The sequence below is a fragment of the Poecilia mexicana genome, unplaced genomic scaffold (genome assembly GCF_051168715.1).
Source record: "Poecilia mexicana isolate PSO_F unplaced genomic scaffold, ASM5116871v1 scaffold_6, whole genome shotgun sequence".
NCBI lineage: Eukaryota > Metazoa > Chordata > Actinopteri > Cyprinodontiformes > Poeciliidae > Poecilia > Poecilia mexicana.
In genome coordinates this window covers 14425866-14437096 of record NW_028263375.1, presented here as the reverse complement: position 1 = coordinate 14437096, position 11231 = coordinate 14425866, and the positions used below count along the sequence as shown (strand labels likewise).

Here is an 11231-nt window from a genome sequence, read left to right as displayed (position 1 = left end):
CCTTAATGCTGCCTGTTTTCCCGTCAGAATCCAACCCTTCAAGCCCATTCTTCTGCCTCGTGTTGATTTGCTTCGGTTTATTCCCTGAAGGAAACTTTAGATCTGTGCAAAGTGAGATTATGCACAATCAGATAGTCAGTCATGAAAAATGGATCACAATTTCTTCAAACATTAAAACAAAAAACAAAAAAAAATAAAAAAATAAAATCAACTTTAATCTAAAAGACAAAGTAATTTTTTCTTCTAGGGACTATTATTGTCTTCCTGATACTGTATTGATAACAATATGTACTTGAAAGTGATTCATTTTAGAAATTAAATTAAAAACTAGACTTACTTTATTTGATAAGTACACTGACAGACTTATATTTCAAGTTTTTATTAATGTTAATGTTATAATTAGTGAAAATCAAATACACATGCTATGGACTATTGACACTTATCACCAACACAACCCTTAAGGAGGATAAGCCACAGAAGGCAATTGCTGTGGCAGCAAACTGTTCACAGAGGGCCTGCATTCATTCAAATTAAAGGAAAGATGAGTGTAAGGGAGAAAAAAAATCTGCTAGTCGCAACCCATATCTACAACTAGGAGACTCTCATTGTTCCTTGTGTTAAGCCACTCCTGATCAGAGACAGTGGAGGCATCATGGCTAAGGAGAAAAAGGGCTAGACTTTTAGTAAGTTTTTTTTTTTTAAATCCTTGTCTCACATAAAAGCAAATTTTCTATTCTGTTTAGAATTTAAGGTACCAAACTCTGGAGACAGAGATAGGAGGCACAGATCCTAATTTGACTGAGGTGCTGTGTGTAGCTTCCACAATCAGGGATGATTTGAGGAGAAATGTCATCTCATGGTGTTGGTCTGATGTGTTCCAGAGCCACCATCTACCAGGAAATGTTATGGAACTTCATGCTTCCCACTGCTTACGAGCTGCATGGATGACTTGGCACCTGCCTACAAATGAACAAATATATGCTTTTAATGACCATGCATCACTGTGATTGATTGACCAACAAATGATAAAACAAAGCCAACAAATGCAGATAACCTGAAGGGTTAAAGCAACCCGGGCTTCCTTAACATGCCAGCAAAGAGAGAAGAGAGAAATCAGACTTTCCCTTCTGGGCCAGTATTGATATACCTTCATTACCTAATGAACAAAACAAATCCGTCTTATTTATTATCAACAGGCAGGGAAAGATGAGAAAAAAAAAAAAAAAAAAACACTTCCGTAAGATGATACCAGCGTCCCTGAGAGAAAGCTGGGGGATCAAATGAGTTCCAGTTCATCCATGGAAAAAAAGATTCTGACCTGCCAACTAAAGCAGGTGCAGCCTTGGAAAGGCTCATTATACAGCCTCAGGATTTAACAAAGGCAAGCAGGTTAAAGCTTTGTGCTAGTAAAACCAATACCGGAGTGATTTGTTTGGCAACATGCTGCCAGTAAGTTATTGTTTTCACTGAATAGAGTACAAGGATGTTTATGCGAAATGCTGAGAAGTTTAAGCCAATACCAACTAATAAATTGAGAGCAGAGAACCACAGATTTTAATAACCGTGAGGATGCTGGTTAAAATTAATTATTGAGAAAAAAATATATAGCAACAACAAATTCTCAGGTGGTTGTGTTCACAGATCACGGAAATGTTTCAAATCTAACCCCCCAAAATTTCAGTAACTGAAGGCAAGAGACAGGGTGAAAGTACCAGCATTTAAACATGTACAGCACAAATAGATGGTATTTTCTTTAATATGGGCAATATGGCTAATGCCCCACAGCAGCACTGTTTAAGGGGCTGAAACATAAGTATGGAGCTAAAACAGTGTCAGTATTCACAACTGCACAGGATAATACACAAGTGCACAAAGCAATATTTACAAATACACATAATTCACTTTGTGTTTTGGAGGACAGTCTTTGTGGACCACTTTCTTTCACGGGATGTAGGAGTCTGTCGCGCAGTCAGAAGGATTTCATGCCTCAGTGATTCTAGACAAAGAAATAAATATTTCCTTTTCTTCACTTGCTGTCAGTTGAGTTTTTGTTAGATTTCCCAGTAAATGCAGAATCAGAAGCTGCAAGTTGGGGACCAACTTCAGCTTTGTCTATGATGATTTCACTGACTACAACACATCTGCTTTCGGCTCCGACTGCTGTATTCTTTCTCGGGATAAGATGACAATAAAAAAAAAATAATTTTCTTAAAAATTCTTTGATTCAAGAAGTTTTTAGTTGTCATACCAGTTTGTTTGTGGTATGAGATTTGTCCTCAGGTCCCAGATTAAGAAATGTAAATTAATTGAATATTACATTGATATAATTTATTCAAGGACCAGCACTTTACAACTCTTCCTAATACACAAAGGCTATTATTGCCTTGGGACTGAGGACAGCTTTCTTCTTCAATAAGTGATTTTACATAAGTTTTACTCCCATGTGGTGCGTTCTTATGATTGGCTGAAACAAATATATGCTTGGTTGCTGATATTTCTCTGTTGGAAGAAAAAACAAAAAACAAAAAAAAAAAAAACACACACACACACACTTGTGGTTTGAGCCTTGTCAGGGGAGTCTCACAATTCACAAAAATGCAGGGAAGTACACAGACCACAAGCAGTTTGTTAATCAAGATACATTTGTGTTTTGCATTTAAAAAAAACAAAAAAACAGCAAGTCTTGTTCTGTTAATTTGTAAATATTGCTTTGTGCACACGACTCATCCTGTGTATCTCATTTTGTGCATTTTGTAAATCTTGTTCTACGCAATGGTAAACTGTTATGTGTATTCGTAAATTTTGAGACTGTTTTAGTGCCATATTTATCTTATTTTAAGCTTTGAGCAAAAGCCCCTGTGGGAGGCATAAAAAATGCTACTCCTGGTGTTGCTGATTGAACGGTTTCTCACAGTTTTTAAGAGCAAGATCTCAATCAAGGAAAGACAGGAAAGGAAAGTACCACAGGAAACTTCAAAACTGAGACAAAGATATAAAAAAGGCACATATACAAAGTTCGTAGTGAACAGTTTATTATAAGTCTGTCAGGACACACCAAGCAGTGACTTCCCAACAAAGATAAACTCAAAAAAAAGCTCATCTTACATTCGGCATCTACTTTAGCTTTTGTCCATGTAGGCACTGCTGACTAAAATGCAAAGGGTTTATGCACAGATTCCAGTTGCTTTATCAATTCTACTTTATAAATCTTTGTTGAGAACAGTACAGTAATCACAAGCACAACACTAGAAAAAAAAAGTACAAAGTCAATATTTTCGAAGGAAAAGTGAACAGTCCTGTACCCAAGGGCTTTAAGGGAACCCCACAATTTTGCTGAGAGAAGATCAAAGTCTGTAAACGAGCCCAGACTGACGTTTTATCACATTGCCAATCCACAGTGCTGCTACATACACACTTAATGACATTAACATTCAAACCAAACCAGTTCTGTGAACACAATCATCCATACTCCAACAATTGATCAGTAGGCCCATGAGGAGGCTCGGATGGACAGCAACAATAAGGAATACGGGACAGAAAATGTTGGGGGGTAAATGGCGGAGCCCTTGACGGGTTGTAAAACTCTGCACGCAACACCTGGGATGCACTTTTTTTTTCCTACCTACCAACATTTCTTCAAAAATAAAAACAATTAAAAAACACATGCACAGTTCAGAGCTGTGGGCTGAAAGTGTTCAGAGCCAAGGGTCATGGCACACAATCGACTTATTAAATCCATTTCCCAGAGTGCTGCCAGCCGAAGAAGCCCCACTCACTCATCTAGCTGCCACACCAAAGAGCCTGGACACAGCGACATGCCAAAGACCCGCCCGAGGTCAGCGCTCTCAGTGACACTCATTCTCGCATATACATATATACACAATCATACCTTAAAACACAAATGGGCGGTTACAAAAGTCTAAGTACATTTGAACCATAATAACAGTTGCATCTTCATCTATGCTTTCCACTTTACTGAGTTTCCTTTTCCCCATTTTCAACCTCCATTGCCTCCTCTCCGTTCTCCTTACTCTCGGGTTTCACCTTCTCTGCTTCTTTCTGCTCAAAAAGGAAAACAAGGCACATTTTGATGATTTATGCCGCCCTCTAGTGGCAACTGGGCAGTTGTATGCAAAGAAAAATGCCCTCACCTTTGAATCCCTTTCAGCAAATTTCTGGAACATGTTCGCATAGATGCGTTTGTCCTTTTCGTGCTGCTCCTTAATGCGTTTCTGACACAGGACCACCTAATTTGACAAGGAGATAACCAGCTGTTTAACAAAACTACAGGTAAGCACCCAAAAGGAAACCAGTGAAAGTTGAAAGACGTGTTTTGAAGTTCTGATAATTTCATAACATCACTGATGTGAAATTCATAATTTTCAAATTTAATTTTTTTGACAGCTTTCTCAATGACAGTGCATCTAATTTTAAAAAGGCAGATTAAAGAAGTCTCCTTTGCAGTAGGGCTGAAACGATTAATTGGACTAATTGTGATTAACTTATTATTGAAATAATCAATTAATTCAGACTCTAAAAAGGCTATCTGCTGATAAAAACAATACCATCATAGGAGTACTTAAGCCAGACCCATTCCCACCTATACAACATGGGTAAACCTATTTAGCAAATAATCAATAGAAATGTTAAACTGAATAATCAAAGCTAGTATAGATCCACTATGAGATTGCTTTTACCAAGCCTTCATTCTCAGTGGCTGAGAAGAAAAGCACGCAGAACTTTTCACATTTTATTTGTTGAAAACCAGCTTCCCGTCTACTTTATGTCCAAAATCCCAATAAAATGAAAGTAGAATTACAAACGAAGTGGTTTTAATGCGAAAATGGGCAAAACCTTATGAGGAATTAGTACTTGGTGTTATACCTGACTTTTTGCGGCTTTGTTGGAAGGATACAGCTGAACAACTCGCTGGAAATCATCTCTTGCCTTCTCAAATTCATTCATACCGAACAGCGCCTCTCCCCTTCGGAACAAAGCCTTCTCGCTTGTAGAATCCATTTCCAGGGCCTGCAACAGGAAATGGTGGGGTCTTTCTGAGATTTAAACAACTCACCTTCTGCAGAGCGCAAAAACCCTCATCTGAAAGACATCTGTTCAGTCTTCCCTTTCAGGAATTAGAGAAGTCAAATACCTTGTCACAGTTTTCAAAGGCTTTGTTTGGCTCATGCATTTTAAGGAAGCACATGGCCAAGTTCAGATGTGCAGCCAGTCGCAGGGCTTTTGCCTTCTTTTCATCCTCATCTGACAAGCCAGACTCATGCTCTAGCCAGGCAACAATCTTTTTGTACTGCACAGACGCCTGTTTGTATTTCCCATCCTGTAACAGAAAATCCCCGGGTCAGAATACATAGCAAGGACACATGGATCAATTAAATCCAGAATAAAATCTTTTGGCTTTTTAACAAACAAAATGTACCTTAAAACACTGTGTTCCTTTCTCCTTGACAATACCGCTTTGCTCCAGCTTTTCCATTGTGTTCATTTCCCACGACTCCTTAGCCTGTTAGATAAAAATAAGTCAAATGTGAGGAAACTTGATCAACAACTACCCGTCACAGATCTTTGTGATATGCTTACCTTCTCAAAGGCTGTTAGCTTAATCTTGTACTGCAACGTTGCGCCACAAGGAATACAATACCTTTCACTTCCATCACCCCCAAAGCCGTACCTATAAAATAAACACAGATGTTAAACCGTACACACACACTAATACCTGGGGATAATTTAGAGACCACAAACCTCTGGTCATGTTTATGGACTGTAGCCCACTAATGTACAGACTGAACATGCAAACCAAAGGCCTTCTTGCAGCAAGGCAATAAACAGTACCAATATTACACGAGAGACAAGATAAACTAACAAACATAATCATACTTGGGTTTCATAATGAAGAGTGCCTCTTCCCCCTGCTCCATGGCCATGATGGCTTTCTCCACACCGCTGGGCAAGCCAAAACTCTCTCCATCCCCAATCTCAAATTTCAGCTCCCTCTCATCAAAAACGCGCCCATCGCAGGTACCTTGAACAAAGACTGAAACAGAAACACTGGGATTAACTCGTGACAAACCTTGAGGGTGTGTACTACAAAGCAGGGCTGCCTTTGAAAAACTGTGTTTTCATTGCTGAGGTGATGCTGTGAAGCTGGTCATCAACTCAGAGTTTCAGACTCCGAACACATGCACGTTTGTGAAACACTGAAATAAGTGGGCCAATCGCAAAGAAGATGCAGGCAAAAAGTTGGCAACAAACCACAATCTTTAAGTAAATTATCCACAGAGAAAAAATAGATTCAGTCATGCAAGAGGCAATATGGCAAATGCCTAAATCCGTTGGGTCTAAACTCTTCGCCATGCCGGCCATCCCGATGGAAGTACTTGTGAGCCAAATTAGGTTTTACTAAAACAAAACAAAAATATCTAAAGACACAAAAATATTTCCAGTTTAACAAAAAAATTCTTGAATTCTCAAACCTGTTTTCATGGAACATACAAAGGAGTCTAATTTCATAGAAAAGGAATTCATTTTCAAACTAAGACAAAAAATATGTATATTTTTCCTAACGAAAATGCAATTCTATTGATGAAACTATTCTTCTGAAAATTATGTTTTTTTAAAAATGTCCATCTGCACCAACAGTCTGCCAGATGTGACCGTTCAGAATTTATATTTGTAGATAAACTGTCTTTGTTTTAAGTAAAGAAGGCTGAAATCCGTTGAAAACTATGGTTATTGAAATGCGTACCACCCAGAGCAGTTCTCACTGGTCTTCAAAGTGTAGCTAAACCGGTTTTACAACCTGCTTTTAAGCATTTTTCTATTCAAGTGCGGATAATGAGAAAACTATCAGCTGACCTTTAAAATGTGAATATGCACACTTGTTCACTTCTGCATGAGGCCATGTGTTGCCACGGTTCATAAATTTGATCAAATTTATGAACCGGTTCATAAATTTGATCAAATCTATGAACCGTGGGATTATCACACTTCTAAAAATCTGATCAGCTCTTAAAAGTTTTCTTTTTCAAAGAACAAATCCGTCAGACTGCTTGATTCGTCATGTGACATGATACTTTACAGTGAATGAAGCAGAACGACACTGTTGGGGTAAAACTATTTAGCATAAACTTAAGATATAAAATTTTTAAATAAAAACATATTAAAGATTTTGATTGACATTTTTTGTTATCTTAACTTCGTAATTAAAACTATCAACCACTCAAATGATACCTTCCACCACAGCTCCTTCATTGGGCTTGGAATAACCCTCTCCTTTAGTGATGATGCGCCGAATGATTCCTCCGTCTTCCTCCTCGGTTATGTCTTCCCCACGAAATTCAAACAGTTCCACCTGCATTTATAATGAATAAGTAAACATTTTGACTTTCCAGGCCAACAATAAGCAATAACACATGGACCCAGTCCTCTACAGGCATGGGTGAGTTTACCGTTTCAAACGGCACCAAAGATTGTACGAAAAAAAAATTAGGTGAGAAATAACTAGAAGGCTTCCCATCATTCCAATTAAGATACTGTAACAAGCACACAGTGACAAGGTTTAGAAAATAAAATAACTAGGGATGTGCCGATCAGGTTTTTTCCTCCCGATACCGATACCGATCACCCATGAGGGCCGATACACCGATACCGATCACATAATTATTATTATTATTTTTTTTTTATCATAAACACTACCGGTTACATTATGTGGAAAAAGGAACCATGAATTCACCTTAATTTAGACAAAAACTTGTTTTTAATAACTTTTTTCAAGAAGAAAACTAAACAAAACAGGCATTGTGCAAATTGTACTGGTATTGATAATACTATCTTTAACAGACTGAAAACATATGAAGGCTCTGAAGAGGCTAAATAATGCAAAGAGCCAAAATAAAACCTCTCAACATTGCCAAAAAAATTCAAGTATAAAACTTAACATTCAAAGGCAAAAACAGGTTCCATTACAATAAACAATCCAGAGTTACTGAATGAAAACTTCCTGTTAGCATAGCGGCTAGCTGATTACTGCTAGCTCTGATTGGCTGTTTCTGACTGAGCGGAGTAATTATGCAGATCAGGGAGGAGATTGATTATTTTTTTTAGAGATTATCTGTCTCATGTTAGGACAGCGAAAGTTTTAAAACGTATGTAAAATTTATTTTTTTAAGTTAGATGCTGCAGCTTTAAACAGAGGTTCGTGTGAGAGTCACTACCAGGTGGAGCAGAAGCGGCGCTCCGTCTGTGAAATATTACTACCTGTAGCGTAGCAGCGGTTCAACAGCGGGAGCAGAACCAGCGTCTTACATCGCAGCTGAAGACTTAAATAATTTTGCGGGTTATTTGTTTATCTTTCTGACCGTCATGCTAATCCGGGTGAGTGTTTGTAGCTGTGCGCTGCTTTACCTGCTATCTGATCCTCCGTATGTCTTTTTTACTGCAGTGAGCCTCGATGTAGCCAAACTCCGTCAAGTATGGCATTGTTTTTATGTCGTATTAGCTTCGTTGTGTTGATGCATTTTGACGTGCTTCAATTTTCCACCGCAACACGCAAACTTCCCCATTCACTCAGGGCGTTATAGTTCCACATCGCTTAGGATTTGTTGCTGCGCGTTTGCGCAGAGTGAAGGAAAGAGGAGACCAGCTGCACAGGCAGGCTGGAAATGAGATGATCGGTATCGGCAACAAGAGCCAATGATCGCCGATCACCGATCATGCACTTTTTCACGAAAATCGGCCCGATTATGATCGGTGACCGATCGATCGGCACACCTCTAAAAATAACTTATTTAAATCATTAGATTAAAAAAGGAATACAAGAAATCTGAATGAGATTTATTAAAATAAGAACAGATTTTTATTTGGTGGTACCTTATTGGAAACAATATCAAGACTAACTTCACTATAAGGCTGTTGGACAAAGCAGAACGGGTCAATCGCATGCAATTTGATTGTCATTACTTTTTTAATATAAGATAATGGAGCACTAAGATCTGGTAGGAATTTTACGCGAGCTGGAGAGATCATTAAGGGCTCTCTTAGAAGTGCTGTCTGTGTTCTCATTACCAGGAATGCTCACGTGTGGCGGGACGCAGCAAAAATCAATATTTAAACTCAGAGGTTTTAAAAGCTCTGTTGCTTTAAAAGAACAGAACGGCAAAAGATGTAATATCGGCATGACAGACAGTGGAAGCCTTTAGCTGCTGCTCATTTAAGAATTTTGCGTGAGTCCATGTACAAAACAATAATGTATATATTATGACAACATTAAAATACCCTTTATAATCAACATCTTAAAAAAGTCTTATGTATATAGACTTCTTTTCAGCTTTAACTGAAGGAATAAAATCATAATTTACATTTTCAGTCTAAATTTTGTTTTGTATTTTACTAAAAATGACCATACCAAGATAATATAATATCAATTCCTGCCCAATTTGGATAAAAAAAAAAAAAAGACTCAACTGTACCTCAAAAACAAGAGTGGCCTTGGGAGGTATTTTGGGTGGGCTGCCTGCGGATCCATAAGCATACTCTGGCTTGCAGATGAGCTGACACAGCTCTCCCACTCTCATTGTAGCCACGCCAATATCCCATGCCTTAATTACTTGACCTAAAATGAGAGAGAACTTAAATAACCCTGATAGTTGTGCAACTATGACTGAGAAGTATTGATGTCTTTTAGATAGGAGACCAACCTTTGCCCAGCTCAAAGGAAAATTTCTCTCCTCTGTCCCTGCTCGAGTCAAAATGTGTCCCGTCCAAGAGAGTGCCCACATAATGGACAAACACTTTATCACCAGTCATAGGGAAGTCTGTGCCTGTGCCTTCCCGTTTCACCAGCTGTAAGGAGAGACATTTTCAGAAGTTATGGAAAGCCGTTATCCAAAGCCAAATCTTAGTCTGTGTCCTGCTTAGCCACTGTACAGTTAAGATTCTGTACATAAAAAAAAATATTTTAAAAGAAATCCATTCAGGATTGTTCTCCTGTATGGAGCGTAAATGGCTCGGTGCAGCACTGACAGACTGACTGTACAGATCCTTCTGGAAATGCACGCTGTTGCACTGCAAGTATTAAATTTCACCTTCATCCAAGAATCAAATGACATAAAAACGAATGCAGTGCAAAATGATGGGAATATACAGTTTTGTTGCGACTACTGCGGCTAGCTTGTACGTCCTATTTACATTGAAATTCTGTGCGTCATACAGGCTACACGCAGCTAACATTAGCCTAGCTATTTCTAGCAGGAGTAAAAAGCACCAGTTCGTTTACCTTTAAAACACCTCCATCTTTCTTTGGTGTGATGTCTTCTCCCTCCATGGGCATGGTGTTTTGCCCCTCGCTGTTCTGCTCCTCTGCAGTCATCGTTTTTGGGTCAAATTCCCCCCTATCCCTACAACGCAGCACGAACTGACACTTGCTACCAACCACGCCAAGTGCAGCAAGCAACAACTAACGTCAACACAAGTAGTAGCAAAGGCTTCGTTTGGTTCCCCCGCTGTTAGTTCTTCTCTTCCTTTTTGCAATTGGAAATTAAATGCACACTCAAATAACTACCCAATAATCCAGTTATCTGTGGTGTCAGAGAGCTTTTAGTTCACGTTGGGCAGCTGACAGGCGCTTAGAGGAGCAGAGAACTTTCCAGACAGTCGACCCGGATCGACAGCGACGAAGGCGCTGTTGGGTGGCGTTTCACGTCTCTACAACCAGACACCACAAAGGCGGTGCAAAGCTAAAGGAATTGAACAATTACAAGATTTAGAAACAATTTATATCTATAATTTTAATGTAAAATCATAATTAGTTTTTATATTCAGTAAAATTGTAATGCAGACTATAAAGCGAAGAAGATAAAGCTTGTATTATAATTGCCCCGCCCACATAAGTTGTTTCATATAGTAAAACATGCACTTCTATTTTTATCCCCCCTCCTATTGGCCACTGTTTGTGAGCACTTCTGTTTGTTGGCGCGGTTGTTGAAAACCCGGGAGTTGAACAAAGTACGTTTCAAAACTTCATCCCTGTGGTGAGTTCACTACTTTGCCGATATATATATACGTATATAATGAATGCGAGAAGATAAAGCGATTCAGATATCAATAACTGTTAACCGTACTTTTAGGTACTTACGACTAGTACTTTTTTGAGTGACAAATGTCCCATTCAGACTCCGAATGAACTGTTGGATGCGTAACAGACCATTTCATGGTAG

The 11231-nt window shown here is 38.7% G+C and overlaps 1 protein-coding gene across 1 annotated transcript; it reads right to left on the bottom strand.

Annotated features, from left to right (window-relative positions):
• Positions 1-3015: 3015 nt before the first annotated feature.
• Positions 3016-10825, bottom strand: fkbp4 (FKBP prolyl isomerase 4). The gene is made up of 11 exons (XM_014982966.2): positions 10292-10825; positions 9714-9858; positions 9486-9628; positions 7249-7369; positions 5896-6052; positions 5599-5689; positions 5438-5521; positions 5153-5338; positions 4885-5028; positions 4152-4247; positions 3016-4059 (listed from the first exon to the last, which is right to left on the bottom strand). Exons 1-11 carry the CDS (start codon positions 10382-10384, stop codon positions 3973-3975), a joined length of 1347 nt encoding a protein of 448 aa, XP_014838452.1. The 5' UTR covers positions 10385-10825; the 3' UTR covers positions 3016-3972.
• Between the last annotated feature and the right edge of the window lie 406 nt (positions 10826-11231).

Excerpts from the sequence above, each read along its gene's own strand:
- fkbp4 (XM_014982966.2), bottom strand. The coding sequence starts at position 10,384 with ATGACTGCAGAGGAGCAGAACAGCGAGGGGCAAAACACCATGCCCATG. Across the intron at positions 7,370-9,485 it reads AGGCCACTCTTGTTTTTGAG|GTGGAACTGTTTGAATTTCG; the intron begins GTACAGTTGAGT and ends TTATAAATGCAG. Across the intron at positions 5,339-5,437 it reads AAGGAACACAGTGTTTTAAG|GATGGGAAATACAAACAGGC; the intron begins GTACATTTTGTT and ends TTTCTGTTACAG.